Source organism: Leucopleurus acutus (genome assembly GCF_964270905.1).
Source record: "Leucopleurus acutus genome assembly, chromosome: 15".
Taxonomy (NCBI): domain Eukaryota; kingdom Metazoa; phylum Chordata; class Mammalia; order Artiodactyla; family Delphinidae; genus Leucopleurus; species Leucopleurus acutus.
Genome location: NC_139157.1, coordinates 20389940 through 20414920, shown reverse-complemented (window position 1 = coordinate 20414920; position 24981 = coordinate 20389940). Strand labels below are relative to the sequence as shown.

At 36.3% G+C, this 24981-nt stretch overlaps 1 protein-coding gene across 6 annotated transcripts in view; it reads left to right on the top strand.

Annotated features, from left to right (window-relative positions):
* The window catches only part of UTRN (utrophin), a gene marked incomplete at both ends in the record, with an annotated part of 495417 nt that overhangs the window by 246383 nt on the left and 224053 nt on the right, over positions 1-24981 (top strand). For all 6 annotated transcript variants that reach the window (XM_082855593.1, XM_082855592.1, XM_082855591.1 and 3 more), the window contains one exon: positions 13831-14020. In XM_082855593.1, the coding sequence (XP_082711719.1) occupies positions 13831-14020 (190 nt within the window). The remainder of the gene's footprint in view (positions 1-13830; positions 14021-24981) is intronic.

The following is a 24981-nucleotide window of genomic DNA, read 5'->3' as shown; positions in this document are numbered from 1 at the left end:
TAAGTAAACATGTTAATATTTAGATATGGTTTAGGTATGTTATTATCTATAAAGCAGAGAAAATACAACAAAATTGTGGCTCACGGGATCCCATCATAGTGATAGCTGGGTTTTCTATGTATTGCCAGGATTTTCTCTTTTAAACACAATGATATTTACAATTTCTAACTGTTTAATTGAAGATCTTCCTGAAATATACAGATCTTTCCTTGCCTTCTTTAGTAAAATACATGAACCTATATTAAACATTCTTTGAATTCTTGGCATTATTGTTATGAAGAGAGAATTAAGGAACTGTAAGAGCTGTACCTGACCTTACAGTTCATTTAAACAAGTGTTTCTCAACCTTTTTTACATTATCCACCCCGCCTAAGGAGCCTTTTCAGATACTTGCCCACAGGACATTTTAATACCGTGGGTATCCTGTGTATCTGTTTCTGTACTTTATAGTTATGCTTTATACGTAAAAAGAGTAGATCTTTCCCACTCCCCTCCGCCACCTTGCACCACCAAGAACCCTACTTTCTTCCATCGAGAATGCTTACTCTAATGCTCCCTCAGACAAGTTAAATGACACGTTCAAAGGTACATGGCAGAGCCAAGATGATATTTTTCTTTATTAAATTATGACGATGCTCTCCACGCTCTGAAGAATTGGTGGTGAATATTTTCAGGCTGCTGTGCTTTGTGAGATTTTGTGCTTCGTTTTTAGCGTATAAATTTTATTGGGCATCTCCTAATTGTCGGGCTCTGTGCTAAGCTCTTCACTTGCATTATTTTATTTAATCCTCTGAATACCCATAGGAGATAGGAAGAATTTTCATCAACATTATATCGATGAACAAACTGAAGTAGAGAGAAGTTAAGGAATACCGGAGATCACAGAGCTCATACGGGCAGAGCTGAGATTGGAACCCAAGCCTTTTTTGACTGTGCAGTTGGGCTTTTATCTTTCTTAAAAAATCCCTTTATTTTTCTTCTTTGCTGTCAGAACTTCAGCTATTGCTGATGACGGTTCTGAGTACCCACCTCTCGGACCTTTGTGATTCTACTTACTGGTTCTTATCTGTGTTGAGTTTAGAAACCAGATCTGATTAAAGATATGGGGGCCTCTGCTACGAATAAATGTAACTCTCTCTAGTACATGGCCATTGTGCCTGCTGTAGTGGCCCTGGAGCACCTTTACACCATGGCTTTTCTCTCATCTCCCAGCTGTGTTCTGAATGTACATTGTATCAGCCAAATTCTGGAGGGGTGAAGGGTTATTATATTGCACATGGAACACTATTATTGCGGTATAATATATGAAATTTAATATCAGCATTCAAAGGAAATGTTTTGTCTGAATTGCAGTTGGACTAAGTCATTTGGCCATTCACGATCCCTTATCTACCACCCGAAATCCAATGCTCACTGATAACAGAAAGCTTTGAATTGACGTGAGGCTATTTATTATGATCTTTATCCCGCTTAGTGTGAATAGCCTTGTTCCTAGCTGCAGAAATATTAATGTGTTTGCTCCTTCAGGGCGTAGTTGGGGCTAACATGTCGTTTAGATACATTCATAATAATAGTTTTCTAATATACAAAAAATGATTAATTCTGGATTAATAACTGGCTCCCGATATTTTGGATTCTGTAAACAACAGGTCTGTCTCTAACATTTTAAACTAATTGACATATCTTGACCACTATTCTTTTTGCTGGTGAAATTTTTTCCTTACATCTCTTAATGCCAGTTAACAAATTTTGTAGTGCAAATTGAGATAACGATAATTGAAATGGGCTTATAGTAACTTTCAGAGTGTAGATGCCTCATGTGGGTCTGAAATGTTATTTTAACCCTGGAGTGCATGTGTTCATGTATATGTGTATGTATGTACACATACACACATACCTGCACACATACATATACACACACATAGTTATTTATGCTGAAACATTATGAAGGAAACGAGACAATAGAACTTTATGTTATAAAGAATATCCTATAGATCATTAATTATTATGTATTTTTCTCTTTGCCCTCCATCCCCCGGAAGCCATCTTTTGCTGCCTACTTTAAGGCATTTCTCGGTTTGTACAGGCAGGACGAAAAGCACGCTGGCTGTGGTATCTGGCAGTCCTTGATTACCATCCCAGCTTATTCGCTTACCATCTGTGTGAACTTTGACCAAGTTATTTCAACTCACTGAATCTCAATTTCTTGGTTGTAAAGCAGAGAACATATCTAATGGGTAAGATTATTGTTAGGGTCAAGAATTAGGTATAAAAGTTCCTCATACATGGTATGTGCTCAACAAAAGTTTACCCCAAATTATTATCATCTGCTCTGTCATATTATGTGTTCCTTATAAATCCATTGCCCTTTGGTCTGTTGTACAGTACTGTCTATGGTTAAATTAGCGGAAGGTTTAGTCATCATCAATTGTTTGTCTGTAGTCATTTTGAATAGTCTCGATTTACATTAATGAGAAAATAATTGGTTATCTGATTTACTGAGTGCGGTATAGATATTCTAAATGTTTATTACCAGATGAAACTTTTAGAAAATGCAATTTTCTTGTTAGTGTCTTAGTCTGTTCAGTCTTCTGTAACAAACTCCACAGACTGGGTGGCTTAGAAACTACAGAAATGTACTTCTCAAATTTCTGGAGGCTGGAAGTCCAAGATCAGGATGCCAGCATGGTCGGGTGAAGACCCTTTTCCGGGTAGCAGACTTCTCCTTTCCCTATGTGGCAGAAGGGGTAAGAGAGCTTTCTCAGGCTTCTTTTATAAGGTCATTAACCTCATTCATGGTGGCTTTGCCCTCAAGACCTAATCATCTCCCAAAGGCTGACCGACCTCCTAATAACATCGCATTGGGCATTAAGATTTCAACATAGGAATTTGAGGAGGACAGATACATTCAGACCATAGCAGTTAGTAAAATCATCACAGTTGCTGAATTTACATTGCATTTAAGTGTTTTCTGCCTAAGCAGAAGTGTAACCGTCCTGGAAAGAAAGGGTGTAGTATTTTTTAAAGTTTATTTCATGTGGGAGCCACAAATACAGATTTATCTAGTGAAGGAACTTTCCTCTTTAGAAATGACACTGTCTTTCTAATTAATGTTCATTAACTTGTTAATAACGTCCTGCTGGACATGTGGAATGCACATAGTTTACAAGGGGTTATATAAATATTGTGTATACTAAAGACTGAATTTGTGAAGCCCTTGATTATTTTGAAAACATTACATTCCAAAAATTTGAATTTGCCTTTGACTGCTTTCCCAGTTACTTTTATTGTATATTTTGAAACTTTCATTATTTCTGTTATTACTTTTTCAGCAGTGATTGTTTATTGTCCCAACTGACTAATAAAAACGAAATGTTCTTCTTCAGCATTTATTCATTGTTTGATTTGGCCAGTTTCTTTGAACTGTGGTCAGTGGAGATACTCATATGGGGATTGTGTCCTATGGCGTGACATCAACCTGGCCCATCCTTTGCACTCTTAAAATGAGTGTTGTAGCAGCTGTCACTCCCAAATTAATGAGCTTAGGTGAAAAGTACTGGTAGCCATATCCTTTGAGCCTGTATGCTGGTATGAGATTTGGGTCAGTCAATATGATTTATCCTCTCCGAAGCTTACTTCTTTCCCTGAATGTTACCTTTATTTTCCAACCTGTTTCTTTTATTTTCATTGCTAGCATTTCGTTTTTAGTTTTCCCTTCTGAGCTGGGAAGGAAACTGGTAAAGAAGAAAAGTGTGAAAATTATACTCTTCTTTATTTTCCTTTTCTGTTATATTGTTTTAATATTTCAATTACTGTTTTATTGCCTTCGAAAAAAATTTACTAATAATGTCTTTGTGGTACATACCTAACAATACTAATGTTTTCATTTTGTATATAACAAGCTCAAGCAAGCAGTTATTTTCTTAATGCATTTAACTCCATAATAAACAACCTAAAGGACCAGTGCCTGTAGCCTTTGTCTTTGCTTTCATTTGTTCTTTTTTCCCATGAGTTAGTTCATTAAATGTTTATTTATTTAACCTTATCTTTGTCAAGCTCTGTGATCAGCCCTGAAGCTTCAGCCATAAACAGTGCTCTGTGCCTACCCCCCAGGAAGCTTACCTTTCATAGGAAGATCCAGGTAGTAAAAAGAAAATACATAATTATAGATGATGATTTTGGAGGCAAAAGAAACTAAAGAGGTGCTACGTAAGAGAGGGAATTATTTAGCTCGGCTAAATTTAGAAAGCATAACGCAGAAGGCAGCATTTGAGCTGATTCAGGTTAAGAAGAACCATCTGAAAAAAATTCTAGGGTCAACAGCAAAGGTAAAAGTCATGAGGCAGGAAACAGCATAGAATGTGGTTGAAATAAAATGAATAAGGGGGCTTAAGAAGCGGTAGAAGAGGGAGGCAGAGGCAACATCATGCTGAACTTTATAAGACATGGGAAAGGGTTTGGATATTAAGTACAATGGAAAGCTATTGGAATCAGTAAACAAGGGATGACACTATCTAATTTATAATATTCAATCGAATCTTGCTTAGTCTTATGAGGAGAATATATTTTAGGGGTGTAAGAGAATAATTGGGACAGCCAGTAAAGAAGTGATTATTGTGGTCCAGGTGAGAGATGGTGGGTATCCTGGGATATTGTGTACCAGCAATGGTGGAAAGAAGGTCATGGCTTTGAGATGTACTTCAGAAGTAGAAAAGATGTTTGATGGATTAGATATGTAATTTGGGGGAGTGGAAACAATCTAAGATGGCACTTTGTGAAAGGATGAGTGGTAGTACCGTTCACTGGAAAAGGCAGTAGGAGTTTCTGGGAGAAAAAATTCAAGAACTGGATGTTGACATGCTCATTTGAGATGCCTATTAGATATCCAGGTGTATAGGTAAAATAGATAATTGGATATGTGAATCTGGAACTCAAACATTCCAGAGCTCAGATAGGAATTGGGAAGTTCTTAGCATCTACAGTGGAGGTTAAATCTGTGGGACTGGATGAGATCACTGGGAAAAGAATAAAGATGGAGAAGAGGGAGATGGATTGAGTCCATAGAGTCTAGGACTCTAGTCCTAGACTAGTGATGTCCCACTCTAGTGATGGAGCAAAAAAAGGAAAAGAGAACAGAAAATACTCAGAAAAATCTTCGAATGAAGTAGAAACAAAATCCAGGTGTTCAGAAATATAGGGAAGAAAATATTTTTAAGAGGGAATGGAGAGAGGATAATATTTCTAAAAGGGAATGATCCATTGTGTTTAATTAGGCTGAGAAATTCGAAAAGATGACACAACACCATTCCTGGAATTCCACATTTTGGAGATTCTGGTGATTTTGAAAAGAGCAATTTCAAGGGAGTAATGGGGTAGAAAGTAGAGAATGAGATCAAGTTGGGGAGATAGAAATGATTTGTGGAAAGATCACCAGAGAAGTTTGTTGTAAACAGAGGCAGAGAGATTAGGTAGTACCTGGAAAGCAATGAAGGTTAAAGAGAGGTGAATGACTTTTCTTTAAAATGGGACATGAGAAATAAAGCCTGTGTGTATGCTCATGGGAATGATCTAGTAGAGTGATGTCGGACTGAGGTGACAAAGGAAGAGGAAAGAAGTCCTTCTGTTGATAAGGTGAGATCTGTAGAATTGAGTTTGGTAAGAGCTGGGATGCTTTTTCCATTATGACAGGAAGGACAGTGAGAAGATGAGTATAGATGCATGTGGATTGGAGCCTTAGTAGGGGGAAGATGACATATTCTCAGTGCAATGACTTCTGCTTTCTTTATGATCCATGAGGCGTGCTCTCAGTGAGGCTGGAAGTGTGACTGAGAGAAGTTTGAAGAAAGAGGATCAGTTGTAGAATCTAGGTGGGTGGGACAGAGAGCTTCCTAGGGGAACTTTAGTGATGGGTGCCTATTTGTGATTTATTATAATAATGTAAAGGAAAGATAGCCCTGTTGTGGTGTTCTTTAGCAATGTGTATCTACTCGGAGGCAAGTAGAAAGAATGCAGACGAAAAGTCAGACGGAGAGGGAGCAGGGGAGAGGAAGGTATTTGTAAGGTAGTGGAGACCGGGATGCACTAGTGCATAATGGTGTCTATCATGTCCCTTTCCCTGGGAGGTGCAGTCCCTCACTGGAGCCTATGGCTTGGCAAGCAGATCTTGAGTTGGATTTCAGACTCCACTTACCTGTTGAGGCAGTGAGCAGCCTATGTGCAGTTACCATGGACCTGGAGGTCAGTATATGAGCATAATGGAAAATGTCTTCTGCTTTGAAGGAGTAGGATTTTGCCTGGAAGATGGGAGAACAGTGGCTTGGAAGTAGCAATTTGAAGGAGCCGGACCCTCACTCCAACAGTTGTGCATCACGAGGCATATAGGGTCTGAGAGAAAAAAGAAAAAGACTTCGTTAGAAGTCTGCAGACAAATTGATGGCACTAGGGAAACCAATTTCACTTAAGACAGGGTAAAAGGATCTGAGGAATCTCCCAATCGTAGAATAGGTTTCCAGGCTTAATGGAAGAAGGGTTTTGGGGGTAGATTGGGAAAGGTATGGAGCAGTATTGGGGTTATGGTCCGGTATTGGTTGGCTAAGACCAAATATCTGGTAGTGACTTAGTTAAAAGGGAAATAGGATGTGGTGTGATAAATCCTCACACAAGTTCTGACTTGAATAGCGGGGTTGCGGGTACCTCTCTTAAGCTTCCCAAGTGGTGTGGTATTAGCAGCTTAGAACAGTCCCCTTGAGTTCCATGGAGTGAATTTTTAAGTGCCTGATGATGACCCAATCTCTATGCAACAGAGACTGGTCACAAAGTACCATAGATGGTTGGGGATATCTCCAGTGACTAATTCTTCATTAAATCCACTGCATTAAAGTGTGCTTTAATATATTTCCTAGCTAAATGATAACTTTATACACCAAAGGACAAATTACCTTGTGAAGGTACTCAATGGGAAGCTTAAAGAATTGTTTCATTGTAAGTTTTTTACATGCCACTCACACTACTGATGCTACTATTTTCCACTCTAGAAGAGGTAAATATATTTAAATCTCATGTAACTGTAAACGTCACCTTTAAAGTATACCAAAATTTAGCAACACATATCTGTGGGTTTGCTAAGACACTCTTTTCCATTGAAGTCTTAAAAAAAAAAGACATATCTGCTTGTGTTCAGACACTCTTTTGACCAATTATATGCACATGCACATTTGATTAAACAATATTATATCTTGTAGCTTAAAAATGAAGCATTATTTAACATTTAAAATAACATTTTAAAAATTCAGTTATATGGGTGGCCATGGTTTGTAATGCTACAAAATGACTACAAGCTATTTTGTAGCCTATCATAGTTGCTTTTATAACAGACATCTCTTTAAAAGCTGAGTTTACATTTAAAAAATCCAAGTTCCCTTTAATATAAACTATTATAAATCTGCCACACATACATTCTTTAAATCTTTTATGAGAAGTTATTTATACTTTCAGTCTGCACCATTTCTTGCATTAAAGAATTATATAGTCTGCTACTTCTGTTTGAAGTAAAAAAATTTTTTTGCTAAAATTATCCTTCTAAACTTCAAAAGTTCTTTTAGGTTTTCAGCCTATCTTTATTCTTTATGATTTGTGGGTTTTACAAGATTTAAAAAAAAAAAAAATCTTCTCTGCCTTTGTCTAGTAGCCATAATTTCCTGAACTTAAAATCCTGCGGCATGCAGGATCTTTACTGTGGCATGTGTACTTCTTAGCTGCGGCATGCAGACTTTAGTTGCGGCATGGATGCGGGATCTAGTTCCCCAGCCAGGGATTGAACTTGGACCCCCTGCATTGGGAGCGCAGAGTCTTACCCACTGGACCACGAGGCAAGTCCCTACATGCAGTGATTCTTAATGAAGCTGAATTTGAAGCTAGGGATGGAGTGAGAATGGAGGAACTCTTCCAGTAGGTCTTATAATCTCTATGATGGAATATGTCGTTTTAAAAGGACCCCTAGAGATTCTGACACGGGCCCTTTACTCAACTAGTCCAAGCTCTTTATTTTAAGGATGGAAAAAGAAAATTGGAGATTTGAAGTGGTTTACTGCAAGGCATATAGCTAGTAAATGGCAGAGGTGGTAAGTAAAATTAGGTGGTTTCCTTCTGAGAGCAGTGTATAAATGGCATTAAAAGTAATTTATTAGCCTGTGTCATAAAGTGTGTGTACATACTTCTGAGCATCTAATTTTAGTGATTTTTTTGCCTTATGGTATTATGATAAATCATGTGAAATTCCTTGAAAATAAATAAAAGATTCTTGTAGTGTCTTGTCGTGTCCAGTATACCATACTCTAGCCTTTTAAAAAAAGAATAAAATGAATGATGTGGAGAGCTGATACCTTTTAGCTATATTCTGTTACAGATTTCATATGAAATTATATTAATTTCAAAAATCAGATTATAAGTATAAATACTATGGTTATGCATTTTAAAATGTATATTTATTATAATAACATGAAGACAATTCAGACTGCTGTAAATAGAGTTTAGTTTTCAATATGTTCATTATTTTTAGTTGTTGATTATGATCATGATAAAAAAACTATGACACCAGATATTTGTGAATTTTAAAAAATTCCCTAGGACATTTATTATTAAATTGCACATTTGCATCCTATAAATAAAATTACTTTCCCAGTATTTCACCAAATTCATATACAAGGTTAGGGAAAAATGTTATAAGCCACTATGTTTGTGGTAATTTGTTGTTACAGCAGTAATGGCCTGCTAATAGGCACCATAAGAGAAATTATGGGATGCTATGGAATGAGATACTATAGGTTTGGAAAGTATCTGCACCAAGTTCTGTAGGGTAAGTAGAAATTAATCAGGTGGAAAGGGAAAAGTTTAGTGGGGGGATGGAGGGGTGAGGAAGGATATTTAAAGTAAAAGAAATAAAAAGTAAAGCTCTGGATATGAAACAGTGACCACTTTGAGGGTTAGTAATTGGTTCGTTTTTGTAGGTAGCATGAGGCTTGGAGTAATGAGATGGTACTTGGAAAGGTAAGCAAGACTCAGACCATGGAGAACCTTGTGTGGCAAGTGGATGATGAAAATGATGCATGAGGAGGTGGGCGACTGCCCCAGGTTTCACAGCTAGTCAGTGGTGGAGCCATGTCTGCCTTGATCCGAAACCTGTATTCTTTTGCTTTAGTAACCAATAAAGTAGACATCTCTTAACCATTGTCTAAAAGTTATTTTTTAGCAGCTTCCTGCAAAGTGAATACTTTTAAAGGAGAATCTGTTTTCCCACTGATGACTAGTAGATGATTTGACAGTTTTACAATAAATGCCCTAGCTTCTGGATTCAGAATGTTCCACTGGTCACCAAAATATGCTGCTGGTATTACCCAAGCCAGTGGAACCAACAGTGTCTAAGGTCAAGCGCTCATGATTCTCTTAGCTCCCTTTTCCTCTGAAGCATCACTTTAGGCTTTCCACCTCCCCTGCTAGCCTGGTCCTTCCTTCATGCTTGTTAAGTTTGTAAGTAAGTGTCTCTCAAATAGAGGGAATCTCTGCCTTCACCAATGAGGGTCTTAGACATTTGCATCCTTTTCCCTAGTCTGGGCATTCTTAGGGTTTAATAGAGCTAATTCATAATGATGTGTTTCTACATTAGCTGTTTGCCACATAACCTGTTATGTACGTGTGAATATTTTTAAGAATAAAGGATATTGATTATGTAAGCTGAACGTGTTTGACTTTGCTAAATTTTATAATTACTAAATGTTATATGTGTTCTTAAAATAAGAATAGTCTACTTTACTAAATTTTATAATTACTAAATTTTATATGAGTGTTCTTAAAATTAGAATCGTCTTTTCATGGTTGATTAATTGTGCCTGTATACTCCTTTAATTTTAGTACTTTTTTGGCACAATCTTTATTTGGGTTTTTTTTTTTTTTTTTGCTGTATGCGGGCCTCTCACTGTTGTGGTCTCTCCCATTGCAGAGCACAGGCTCCAGACGCGCAGGCTCAGCGGCCATGGCTCACGAGCCTAGCCGCTCCGTGGCATGTGGGATCTTCCCGGACCGGGGCACGAACCCCTGTCCCCTGCATCAGCAGGCGGACTCTCAACCACTGCACCACCAGGGAAGCCCTGGCTATTCTTAATATTTTCTTCAGCTGATATTTTAATAGTTGAAAATATGGGCAGGGTTAGGTGGAAGATAAAACACCATCACCACCAACCACCCAAATTCTGGTGGATAACTTCTAAATATAAAAAATTAAATATATGAACATGATTACAAAAATATTTAAAATGCTGTAAGATTTATAATAGAGTATAGTGGTACTCTCACTACTCACTACAGTCCCTCTCCGTAGCGGCAGCTTTTTTCTTCCCCTTGCTTGATCATGTTAGTTCTATTTTTATGTTTTTGAGGAACTGCCATATTGTTTTCCATAGTGGCTGTACCATCTTATCATTGAATTTTTAGAGAAGCAGATATTCAGTGTTGACATTATTATGCCTGTCTAAACATCATTAATAGCCAGGCACTAAAGTTTACTATGATTTTGCTTCTTCTCTGTTTATTTTTCCTGAAATTAATAATTGCCTTGTTTTTATACGCTTAGTTTTCTTTGCACCTATTGCTAATTCTTCCCACATTTTCCAGTGGCCTGTCAGTGATTGACAAGGTCAATCACATTAAGCAGTCTATCACTTCTAAGATTTTTTCTTGTAGACATTTCTTCTGGAGACAGCTTTCCAGGCCTGCTGCACAACCATTATCCTGGGGATTTTCTGTGCTTTCCTCCTAGGATCTCATGGAGTTTGTTTGTTTTTGTCCTCTTTTGGTTTATTGTTTTGTCAGAGTGTCTCCTTTGTTAATTTTGTCAAATTAAAACAAGAAACATAACAGCTGGAATGGTGAAGACAGCCCTCATCTGATCCAGTTTGGTGCATTGCCCTCTTTTCTGAGATCTCCTTTCACCATTAGCGTAAGAGCCTGTTGGATTTCTTGTTTTTCAGCTTTTTATATTGTCTTCTTTCTGGATTTACGAACTAGGTATTGTAGAGGACTTCTGTCAGTAGCTTCTTGAAAAGTGGAGTTTGGGAGGTAATTTTAAAGGCATATTGTAAAAAGATTTTCATTATTCTATAAAACTATCATAATGCGATAATAAAGACTCTGAGGAATATGGAGATACAAAAGACTGCTTCTGCCCATAGTGAGTTTATGGAACAGGGAGACAGACAAGAAATCTCTATGATATAGATAAAGTAAAATTTAAGGGTGAAAAAAGATCACAATCTAAGGGCTTTTCCAGGATACATATCATGAATTTCTGAATGAAGCAGAGTTTTGACCTTTTATGAACTCAGGACAAGGAAACCTAATTGGGCTGAGATGTTCTGAAGGAGGTAGCTTTAACCCTTAAAGGATTGGAAAGACTTTGATAGGTGAAGATTGTCAGAAGGACATTTTTTATGTGGGTATAAAATTATGTAGACATAGTATTAAGAATATTCTAGAGAAAAATGAACATACCACTTTGATCTGAACTATTTAAAAGAACTAGGGGTGTAAAGCTGGAAAAGTAAGTTAGTGATAGATTATGGAGGACATTGAGTTCCAGCAGAAGCAATTTGAATTTGTTCTGTAGGCAGGCAAACACTGCTGGCGGTTTTTCAGTAAGTAAATGCTGAGTTGAAGTTGATGACATTCCAGAATATCATATAAATGGGATCGTAGTATGTAGCTTTTATGTCTGGCTTCTTTCACTTAGCAAAATGCATTTGAGGTTCCATTCATGTTGATGTATCCATCATTAGTTTTTGGATTTTTATTGCTCAGTAGTATTCCATTATATGCATGTACCCCAGTTTATCTATTTACTAGCTGATGACATTTGGGTTATTATGAGTTTTGGACCATTATGAATAAAGCTGCTATGATCATTTGCGTACAGGTTTTGTGTAGACATATGTTTTCATTTCTCTTGGGTAAATACTTAGGAATAGGATTGCTGGCTTGTATCTTAAGTGCATGGTTAACTTTATAAAAAACTGCCAAACTGTTTTTCAATATGGCCATACCATTTTACACTCCTACCTGCAGTGTATGAGAGTTGCAATTACTTTACATTCTTATCAGCACTTGGTTTGGTCATTTTCTTAAAGCCATTCTAATATGTAGTGATATCTCATTGTGGATTGGATTTACATTTTTCTGATAGTTACTGATGTTGAGTAGCTTTTCATGTGCTTCTTGCTATCCATACATCTTCTATGATGATATGTCTGTTTACATCTTTTACCCATTTTTTAAAAGGAATGTGTTTATTGATATGTAAAAAAGATACTTGTTTATTATAAATTCAAAGAATGCAGAAAAGTACAAATAGGAAAGTAAACCACATCAAATCCCAGCACCTGGAACTATTTTAATATTAGGTTAGTGTTCCAGACATTTCTCCCTCTATCTGTATATACAGATAGAAAGACGGATGGATGATGATAAATGGATGGATGAGTGGATGGGCAGATAGAAAAAATATATAAATAAGATCATATTACATGTGTTGATTTTTAAATTGTGATAACAGTTCATATACCATGAAATTCACCCTTTGAAAGTGTACAGCTTAATGGTTTTTAGTATATTTTCTCTGTTGTGCAGCCATTACCACACTCTTAATTTCAGAACAGTTTATCACCCTGAGAAGAAACCCACCACCCATTAGCAGTCCGTCCCCGTTTCCCTCTACCTTCCAGTCCTAGTCAGCAACTAATCTACTTTCTCCTTCTATAGATTTACTTCTTTTAAGTAGTTCATATAAATGGAATCACACAATATGTGGCCTTTTGTGTCTGGTTTCTTTTACTTGGCGTAATGTTTTCAAGGTCCATCCATGCTGAGCATGTATCAGTACTTCATTCCTTTTTATGGCTGAGCAATATTTCGTGGGTGAATATACTACATTTTGTTTAGTAATTCCCCTCCCAATTGATGGATATTTGGGGTGATTCTGCTGTTTGGCTCTTCTAAATAATGCTGCTATAAACATTTTTGTATAAGTTTTTGTGTGGACATATGTTTTTAGTTCTCTTGGGTTTAAATACCTAGGAGTGAAATTGTTGGTGCCCATTCGCAAATTAAGTTGTTTGTTTTCTTTATATGGAGCTTTGAGATATATGAAATTTGAAAGGTTGGATTTACAGGTGTGTGTGTCTGTTAAATCATGCAACTCCAGGGTAGTTATATGCTTTAATTTTGATGTAGATTTAATGAAAGCTTTATAAAAACTTGATTGTCCAGTGTCTTCCGAATAGAATATTATTATATCAGCTTGAAGAACCAGTTTGCATTGATCTGAAGTGTTTAAAATATATAAAAGAAGTCCTTTAAATTATTTGATTGTATCTTAAACACTTCTTCAGATTTTACTTCTTCCTAGAATTCATTTAGTCACTTGTATGAATATTTATTGATGTTGCCTTTTGAGTGTCAGGAATGATACTAAGGTACTGAAATAAAATGTATGGGGAATAACAGCATACAGTTACAAACTGTAAAATGTTATAATTATTTTATGATACGGATGTGATTTTGTTAATATTTATATCTCTCTCCCTCTCCTTCCTCTCAAAATTCACATTACCCCTCCATTAAGGATTATTCAGGACACACATATAAACAAATCTCCCAGTTACATTAGGTACTGAAACAAATAAAGGTTGCTTGGAGGCCATCTGTTAATTTTTCTTTAGGGCGTGCATGATGTGGACTGTCACACTGTAAGTAATGGAGACGTGCCTGTCGTGTTGTTCCTTGCAGCATTGCTGACAGACAGAGTGCCTTGGAGGGTGAGCTGAGGACAGTGCAGGCCTCTCGCAGGGATCTGGAGAACTTCCTAAAGTGGATACAAGAAGCAGAAACCACAGTTAATGTGCTTGCAGATGCCTCTCAGCGGGAGAATGCTCTTCAGGACACCGTCCTGGCCAGGGAACTCACACAGCAGATGCAGGCAAGTGCACGGGAAACTGCGCCTTGTATTTTAATTTTTGCTGTGCTCTTTTGATCCATCTACATGCAAAATTTATTACCGTTCAAAGGTGAGGTTGTCGCCTTATTTTGGTATGAAATCCATGCTCCCCTATGAATAATTGGTTTCTGGAAATAAGATCTGTAAAGTACTTTTACTTAATAATGGAGGGAAAAAACACCTTGTTTTATGGGAGTAATAGTTTTTTATTTAGACTTACAGGCTCATAACTATTGTATTTTTCTGTCATTTTAAGCCCTATTACAGTTAGCCTTATTGAAGCCTAAATGATAAGGGCATTTCCTCTTAACAGGAAGTTATTTCTTTCTCCATTTATTATAAATACTTAATATAAAAGCTGCAAAGGCTCTGTGGCTTAGTATACAACCAAGAGTATTAGACTTGAGGGTGTTACTTCTATGTCTTTAGCTTGATAGCTATGATTGTGAATGCAGTCTGAGGTTCACATTTTCTTCTACATGAAATGTGATAACACAAAATCTTTCCTTTAAAAAAAAATTTGAGGAATCTAATGAAGCATATCTGAATCTTTTTTCTGCCCCCAAGTACACCTGCTTCGGTGCCCTTGAATTTCCCATTTTCTTTGTGCAGAATAACCTACTCTTGCCCATCACAGGCCTTCTCACTTAGAACTTGGTTTTAAACCTATTTCAATGGAGAAGACTCCTGGTTTACCACAGTTTTACATCTGGTTACTTCTTTATGCTGTGCCATTCTCACAGCATTTTGACAGTTATTATTTCTGATATGCTTGTGAACTCATGATCCATTGTCATCTGATGCCCATCTCCTCCTCTAGTTGATCACATGGTTCTTCAAGGGCAGAGATTGCATTATTCCATGTTGTTGCCTACGCAGAGCTCTGTGTGGAAATTCTAAAATACAGACCACTGCCCTTGGACCCTAAAACTTCACCATTATGAAATTCAGTATGATGACCTTTTCTGAATCCTTTCTTAGGAAATCTTTTCCCTTGAAACATCAGAATGTTCACAAATGTGTGTGTGGGTCTGGTTGAAGGGTACAGAAGCTTTCTTGGAATTATTCTTACCAATTTTCTCTTAAGTTTGAAATTATTATCCTTAAAAAGTTACGAATTTTAAAGAAAGACCCTTTTGGAATAGACTTATTAATAATTTATTCCCATGCATAAAGACTATTAGGGTGTTTTATGGTTGAATTCTCAAGATTAATTTAACAAAAATCTATGTTTACTTATACATTACTTCTTATATCTTATTCATTGATTCATTGCATAATACACTTGTGACTTGATAATGAGAGTGAGCAGGCAGGTATCAAAGATAAATCTGCTCTTTTTTGTCTTTTTTCTCTTACCCTCTGGCGTCTTATGAGGTCACCGTAAATGTTAATTGATAAAATATTTAGCTATCATCTCATTTTTAGAGGGCTGTAGAGGATTCTAAATGGGGGTATGTGCTAGAATATATTATTTTTTATGACTTAAACAACGATAAGCCTGACCTATTAATGCTCACAGATACTCAATTTATGTAATGATGTTAAAACTCAAAACATAGCCAGGCTATGCACTCGAGAAGGTAACAGTTTTAGACAAAGAGCAAAGGAGGCTTGAAATGAGCCTTGTTTTAGCAGGTCTAAAACAGACCTGTTTTAGAGTTTAATAATGTCTTCCAATACATTTTATTCTGGGATATATTCTTACATAGCCAAAAAACTCTTCTCAATATTTAATGAATATTCAAATTGTGGAAGAAATACATGTACATAGAGATGTTTAAAATCTTTCTGAATAAAAATAACTAAGCACAGGATTACTTGTCTTATGGCAACCAGCATCAAGAAAGAAAGGTTGCTGACTAAAATACATTATAACACGAATGATAAATGCTTCTCAGAACTAATTTAACGTTGCTAAAATAATCCATTTTGTCTCATAAGAAATGTTAAAGAGGGCATTTATTAAGAGCCTATTAAAATCTATCTAAAGATAAACACATGCATTTGTTTATGTTTTGGATGTTTCACATTATGGTAGTTTGCATGATTTTTCACTCCCTTGCTCCTTTGTTACATGCTGTTAATTTTAAAACGTTCTCTTCGCTTTGTTAAAAAAAAATCCGTGGCTTTGTTTTGGGCACCATATAGGTAGATGATTTTTAGAGACTTAGTACCATTTGTTGAGTATTTCTGAGGCAAAAGAATTTTAATTTTCCTTTGGGTTTGTGTATTAATGACTCTCCTTTTGTGTGAGTGGACAGTTAAAATGAAAACTTATTTGGAAATGGAAAGATATTTGTTGAAGAAAATGAATGTGGAAAAGCACCTGCAATTACAAAATAAATGTTCTGGTGGCACGGCGGTGGTGGTAGACATGTGTGCGTAAGAACGATGGAATAAGGACCCTGGCAAGTATGTGCTCTGTGTGCAAGGGGTGTATGTAGAACTGCTTACACGACACGTTCTCTGGTTGTACTTGCTTTGTGTCTCAACACAGCTGGATGCAGGGCCGTGGTAATATTTCATGTAGGTGAAGAAGTTTATTCTGTATTTGGTTTAAGGTGAATTTGGGTACATTTTGATAAATCATAGTTTGGAAGCACAATGGAAGATGAAGATTAATTTCTGAGAGTATGCTATGATGCATGCCATTTCTGGTAAGAACGATGATCGCTTGGATTTACGGATTTATGTTTCACTGCCCTGCTGCAAGGCAGTTAGATTTTTCTCCTCAGCAGAGGACTATTGGCAAGAGAAAACCTGATCTTTTGGAGACAAAAGCTCCTGGAAAGCTGAGCGGTCCAGATCATAGAGGATCTTGTATGACTTGCTAAGTATTTCATATTTTAACCTGGTGGCAATGGGGAAAAGTCCTTAAAGCATATTAAGCAAGGGAGTGTTGCAGGGGGATTTGTATTTTATAGGAATCTAGCCAATGGCTTTATGGAGATTGGGTTTGAACTGGGCAAGACTGACAGCCGAGCAGTCCGTTAGGATACTCTAGCCATCTGGTCAGAGGTGATAATGACTAGAAATGAGGCAGTGACAGGGGGAATACACCTAATGACTTGATAGTATGGGTAGACTAAGAGCGGGGGAAGGGGTACTAACAAAGAAGATTGCCAGGTGGTGTTAGAATCTGACATTGGGAATATAGGGAAAGAAGTCAGGGCAGCAGTGCAAGTTAGTGCGGAGTGTGATGTGATGGTAAATTCCATTTTGACTATGATGAAATGAGGCATCTGAGTAACATCCAGGAGGAGATGCCTGCTATGCAGTTGTCACTGTGGATCTGATTCAGATGAGAGAATTTGGCCAAAGATGCAGAAACATTTTTTTTTTTTTTTTTTTTTTTTGCTTTTGAATGAAAGTCTATTATTGACTTCCTGGTCAGTTTATCTATTAATTCAAATGCATTTATCCTGAATTTTCATGCCCATATTCTAAGATATTATTATCATTTTAATTATATTTCAAAATACAAGCTTTACATTTTATCAGTGCCAGTTAATTAACATACTTCGATTCTTTCCTGGGTAAAATTCTGTTGCCCTGTTGCCTTTCTGGGGTTGGTGTTTTTGCTCTCTGCTTTGGGATTATTGTGTTTTCATCTCCTGTGTTCTCTTTCAGCCTAATTTTTATCCTCTTTTCCATAGGTGCAGACTTTAATTATTTAGATCGTTTCAGATTTTCCCCCATACCCAGCTCCATACCCAGCATAGTGTTTGGGGGGTATTACCTGTACTGTGGAAACTTCACCTGCTGGTTTAGGGACAGGAATTACAACTTCTTTTTTTTTTTTTTTTTGATAACAGCTTTATTGGAATTTCTCATACCATACAATCCATCCATTTAAGTTGTACAATTGAGTTGTTTTTACTGTATTCTCAAAGTAGTGCAACCATCACCATAATCAAATTAGAACATTTTTGTCACCTCAAAAAGAAACCCTGTACCTCTTGGCTACCAGTCCCCTATTGCCAGTTCTCCAACCCCTAAATAATCACTGATCTACTTCCTGTTTCTATACATTTGCCGAATAAATTGCTATTTTTAATTACATCATTCGTTGATGACCTCTTCCGATTTTGGCTTTATGTAGATATTTTGACATCGTTAGCCTATCCAGAGGGAGGCAGTATAGGTTCTCAGTATAGAGCTGCAGGGAAAAAGTAGACAAGCAGAAGCCCACAAAAACACTGTTTGATAAACACAACCCGGTAAGACCCAATTTAGGGCTTTAAGTCATTCTAAAATTGAAGGACTGAGAAGGCAGGAAAAGTAAAGAAGAGAAACAAGTATTTTTAAATGCTTCATTTCTTTTAAAGAATCATGACAATAGTAGAGAAAGGTGAAAATGCAGACTTACCCAGGTTATTAATTTGAGCAGGACACTGATAATGGGAAACCTCTGGGTTCTATTTCTGGCTGTGCCCTTTGGCCCAGTCATTTAATCATTCTGGGTTATTTTGCTTATTTCCTAACAGTGCTTTACCCCAATTGATATTTATAATGGTACTCAAGCTGAAGTAGAAAATATTATCTGAAATGTATACATATAAACAGAAAACCCCAAAATTCTGTACTGCGTTTTTCTATCTATATGATATATATCTATATCTATCTCCCTCTCTCTCTCTCTCTCTCTCTCTCTCTCTCTCTCTCTCTCTCTCTATATATATATATATATATATATATATATACTGTCTTTTATTTCTTACTCATAAAAGTAAAACAGCTTTATGGCAAATAAAATGAGATGAAGATTCTGTCTAAGGGGAAATGTGATAATTTGGAATGTTAGTAGGCAATTACAGACTTTGTTGATTTTTTTTAACCTTACTGTTTAATTAGAGGAGTCTTAACCTAACACTGGAAATTCGATTTCTTATGGCTTTCCTCCTAAGCAAGCATCTGAGAGCCTGTAGATGACTCTGCTTTTAGGGTATCTTAGGTAAAGCCACACACCCCCTGCAGGTATTTTTTGTTTTGTTTTACATGATCTTGTTCTGAGACCTGTGTGGAGGTGATTTATTAGCACTCAGCATCTGGGCTGATATTAGAGTCCAGTACCCTTCTGTTCTGCTCAAGATTTGTAATGGGCTCTATTCACTCATCCCACAGAACACAGCCAGAGCTGCATTTAGTCGGGGAGCGAACGCATCCCTCTTTAGAGAGAGTGAGTGCCACTCGATCGCTTAATATAAGCCCGCTACAAGGCATGCATCTTGGTGATGTGTTGAATCTCTGCTCCCAGGGGATGTCTGCTTTGTATCTGCAGCTTTAATGTTTCACTTAATATCCTTTTTGGCTACTGAGCACACTCCTCGCCCGCAGCAGGCAGCGTTTTGGCTGCCCAACAACTTGCTTCATTGTCTGGCCGTGCCGGGCTGAGCAAGTACTGGCTGTGAGCATCTACTGGGGGCTTTCTGGGTGGCGTTTGTGTATGTTTTTTAAATTGAGAAGAAGTTGAAGGAATACCAGCCTTCATTTGCCTAGCACCTAAGTCCCCTGTATTTTTCAAATGCTTTCCTGGAAACGAGCATGCTCAGAGAACTGGCAAATCATTGTCCAGTGACCGGGAGGAAATGATCATTGCTCTTCATTTATAATGCAAATTGTGAGGTGTCTGCAGAAGTGTGGTAAACTTAAAATGATGGCTGTGGTGAGAACGTCTCTGCAGAAAGTTGTGGTTTTGTTACATCGTTTACAAAGGATGGCAGTTTCTTCTCCTCGATATCAGAAGCTCTGTAAGGTAACCGAGTGATTGAAAATGAGGATCTCTGGTGTCAGACAATTCTACTGCTTCTCAGGATCTAAAATCTAATCTTTCAGGGTTCTTACCAGGGAAAGATTCCTTTTCTTAGTGACTGACTGTGAAAGCCATTAAAGTGAATTGCTTAATTAAATTTTGTTTAAGAATCAGGAACAAGTACTATTTCAGTGCATATTTTATTTTGCAATTGACAAAATCTTGTTTTTTTGAGAAGGGCTAGTGAACTGTTTAGAGAAAATACAGCAAAACTACATTCATTAAGACCTGTTACCTCTGAGATACTTATGGTCTTAATAGTAAATGGCAAATTAATCTTAAGTAAATGTCAGTAAATTTTTAAAAAGTTTAAAATAATCTTTGAGTAGGTTACTTAAAAACTGTTCCTCTCTCTATAGTTAATTGTTTATCAATTTAAAAAAATTAAAACACATTTTAGGAACTACTGGACTTCATCTTATGGTAAAATATTTATTCCCCATATTCTTGAATCTTCATATACTATAGTTAAACGTGAAGAACTGAATTTTATTTGGACAGGTGGATTAAGTACACTTTCAGAAGGCAACTTATTTGACAGTTTCAAATTTCAAATACTACGTCATCCTAAACATAAAACATTGAATGAGCTCCTATATTTTTTTAAAAAGTTAGCTATTATATTTTTGATCATTGTTTTGTTTTATTTAAACTAGGTTCATACTAGCTCATTACTTTGTTAGAAATTGGAGTGATTTAAGAAAGGAAGGGAGGAATTATAACCGGAATGCTAAAGCAATTTATCCAGCACTGCAGTACAATATTCTTCCTTTATTTCATGTTCTTAGTGCCATTCGCAAGAATGTATCTTGTTGCCCTATTAGCTGCCCAAACTCATTTGTAATTGTAACAACTGTCTCTAGGACAATGTTATTTTTCTGATGTTATAAAATAGGACATGTCTGAGCACCTAGGTCCTGCTTATTATATGGTAGTGGATTAGAGGGGAAAAGCAGAATTTTATTAACTCTATCATATATTCTTATTTCTAACAGTTTGGTCAATTAAATGTATTTCTGTCTGGAATCTTTTTTTTTCTGAAAAGTTTTAGGAGACAGATTAAGGTAGTGAGCATTCTTTGCAGAGATACTTAGAAGTGTTTTCATTTGCATAAGAAGTTAATTAAAACTTAATACAACTTAATTTATTCATTTGTAAGAATTCATAAATTATTTATTTTAATATGTTGTGTTTTGGTGCACTTCAGAGAATAAATTTATTCTGGTAAAATGTTTATGTAGTTCATGAACAAGCAGTTTTGAAAATAGAGAAGAAGAGCTCATTCACTAATGCATGTTATTTTATCCTTTTACTCTACAGGTATGAATATTGTTTTATTAGCTGGATCATTTTTCTGATCCATTTGTATGCATACTTTCACAAAATTAGGTATTTTCCTCAAGTCATGTGACCAAGGTATTAAGATAGTTTAAGGTGAAAAGTGGAAGTTCAGATACTGGAGAAGGTTGCTTAATTAGTTTCATAATCATACCCCAAATTAGCACAAGTTAAGTTAATGAAGTCATTGGATAAGTTAATTCCCAACAGAAATACTCTTTGGGCAGACTTCTTGAGATTTATAATTTTCTACAGAAACCATTAAATTTAAATGTTGGAATTAAGTGTTACTTTTTTTTCTTAGAATATTAAAATTTGTATTATTCTCAGTTAAGATGTTATCTTTCACATTTCTTTTCTCAAAAGCAAGATTTACAACTATACAGATAACGAAATGAGAGATCTACAATTCCAGTACTTTCCAGCAGGTGTCAATATAAGGCAGTGATACATGAAATTTGGCTCAAGAACCAGAAATTTAAAATAGGAAGTGGCAAAATTACTATGAAATAAATATATTTTATTTGATTGGTTATATTTTGAAAACTGATCTTAATTACTGAACTATATTAGGTCATATAACATGAATAAAAGTTTTAGTTGCAGAATTGCATATTAATTAACAGTTGCCATCTCAAATACTGACATGGGTAAAGTATACCAATTGAAAGTATTTAACTGTATTTTAATTATCAGTAGTCTATGTGTAATACTTAAAAGTTTAGATAAGTTTGCTATTCATTTCCTTTAAGACACTATAAATTCTTTTCCCCTTAAATTTTAAATGCTATCATGACTATCTCTTCCTATACCTTCTACATTCTCTAAATTTAGTTTCTTAGAAAGGAAATGCTAAAGGTTCAGTGTTTCTTCATAAAAAGGTAGAGGCAGTCTATTGTAAATAATACATTTACAGACTGAAATGAATGGGGAAAAGTGTTAGGAGACATGACTATTTTAAATTCATATTTGTGTTTTGAAATCCAGTGTCTGTTAATACTTTATCCCCTTTTTTATTCCTCTTATAGGATCTCTGCTTTTACATATTATATGGAAATTCAGTCTTTCATCAGACTTTTTCCTCTGTGATACCTTATCTTTCTTTGCTTATGTTCATGCATCTTTCGTCTATAGGAAAATAGCTTATGTATGACACATTTGGAAATCTGTGTTGAATATTCTCATTTTGTGTTTTTTTCCTGTACGTTTTGAAGATTAGGGAGGAATGAAAAGAGACACTTGGAATTTATAGCTCTTGGAGTTAAAATATCCTTTTCCCCTTCTCTTAACCTACTTACACTTTCACTTGTATTTTTTACGTTTAAAACTATTTCTTCCTGGTCATACATCCCATAAAATTTGACAGGGTACTGAAACATAAGTCCTGCTTACTTGAAGATATAATTAGCAGCATTGAAATTGCCCTGATGACCTAAAATCACCTTATGTTGGATGCTAATTTTTCCAGATATGGTGTTGATTGCTTAGTTCCTTTAAAACATTAATTCTATAAAAATAATTTTTCTTCTACTAGAGCACAGTAAAAGCAAAGGTGAATGTAAATGATTAAAAAATAAAGTTGACTTTTAATTTGTTTTCACTGTTACCTGATTATTTTGGGCTATTTCATCACTAAATCTTTGCAGTAAAAGCTGAATAAATTTGTTTTATAAGTACCATTCTTTTCCTTAGTGCCAATTTTCATAAAATATTTATTAATTGAGGACGTGGTTAAAGCAGCTTTTTGTAAAGTAGATTGAGATATGAGCCATTATAGAAAAATAATAAAAATCTAAAACTAGTGTTATAAATTGAATTCCTCATTATTTAAGCATTTAAAATTTTTTGATTTAAATAATATAACTTCTATTTGCCTGCATATATATATACATAACTCACTTTAGCTTACATGGTTTTGATCACCTCCAAACCTTTTGATCAAGTAGTCCTATCAGAAAAAATACTTTAAATATATGTGTGTGTGTATATATATATATTATATATATATTCATATAAAAATTATACGTATATGCCATGGTAAGATTCCACGTTAAATATTAGTAAAGTGTAATTTTGTTCTTATTTTCTGCTGTTCTCGTCTTGCACCCTAGTTGGTAGTCTTTTTCTCTCTATGTGGTATATACACACATTTTGGTGCTACTGATTCATCCGTACAGTGAAACTCTGACTATTCTTAACCTAGTCTTCTGGAGCACTCAGGCTTTCAGAGCAGTGCTGATCTCAAAGTCATCCCCGAAAAACCATGTCTCCTGTGGTATCAGAGCAGCTGCCTCTGAGCACTCTGTGAACAGAGACCAGAAGATTCTACCTAGCAATCTGATTGATGGGTGATGTCTACAAAAGTCTTGCTGTGTGTGTGTGTGTGTGTGTGTGTGTTCATGTTCGCATGTAGACAACAGAGAGCTATGTGGAGGCTTATGGTGCCGAAAAGCAAAGGTATATGATGACAAAGGCAAATCATCTCTGAACAGATTTTCAGATTCACTGAAGAAGTATGTTTACATACCACTTTTCATCTACGTGTGGGGGTCCCCTTTATTTAGAGGTAGTTAAGGTTGATTATGTGTTTTTAAAGAAGACACAGAGTGGAATGGTGTTCTTCAAATGATTTATACCCCATGTAGTTAAATTTTATGCTTCCTCCCCGCCTTTCCCTCCCTTTTTTTTTTCTTGGAAGATTCTGCATTCCTTGAATAATTCAATCCTCGAGTGTTCTAGGGCAATGGAACTTTACTTTGTCATGTTCTGAGTATTGAGATATATATATTTGAAGGTCAACTCTCAGATTCCCTCAGTTTCTTTCCGTACTCAAATCACACACATATTGTTTGAACCATAGGAAAGGTCAGAGGTCTCTCGCCTGGAGGTAGAACTCCAGTTGATCACATGAGCACTGTCTCTTCTCGGTTGTGTGAGAAACACGGTTTGGTTAGTTCAAAACATTTTGTGAAGCCTGAGGTATTTAGGGAAAAAAGTGCCAAATGTGGAAGGATTTGCCTACATCTCATCCACCTCCATCGATGTCCTGGGTATGTTGCCTCAGGGCTGTATGGACACCTGGGCAGATTACTTCCCGTACTTTCGCTCTGTTTCTGTGCTTTTTCAACGGGTTGAGATTACAGCTGAAAGTGAGGCAGGTCAAGAGAGACAGTACCTACATCCCTACTTGTCATCAGATGTTTTCCTGTGGCTTCCAAAAGCAGCACCACTCTTTACATGACTCCCTGATCTCTGTTTTGCCACAGCTCCCCAAGTCAATGTGTATCTTAAAATTATTTTTTAAAAGTTATCAAATTAACATTTTGTTAATCAGAAAACTTATGCTATCAATGACTTTTAGCTAAAAGCAGTATCATCAGATATGATGTAATGGTTTTCCAATTAACTAAAAAAAATTGAAACCATTCTACAGGATTGCATTTTAAATAGCTTTTTTTTTTTTTCTTTTTTTTTTTTTGTGTTATGCGGGCCTCTCACTGTTGTGGCCTCTCCCGTTGCAGAGCACAGGCTCTGGACGCGCAGGCTCAGCGGCCATGGCTTATGGGCCCAGCCGCTCCACGGCATGTGGGATCTTCCCAGAGCAGGGCACGAACCCGTGTCCCCTGCATCAGCAGGTGGACTCTCAACCACTGCACCACCAGGGAAGCTCCCATAGTAGGGGACTTTAACACCCCACTTTCACCAATGGACAGATCATACAAAATGAAAATAAATAAGGAAACAGAAGCTTTAAATGATACATTAAACAGGATGGACTTAATTGATATTT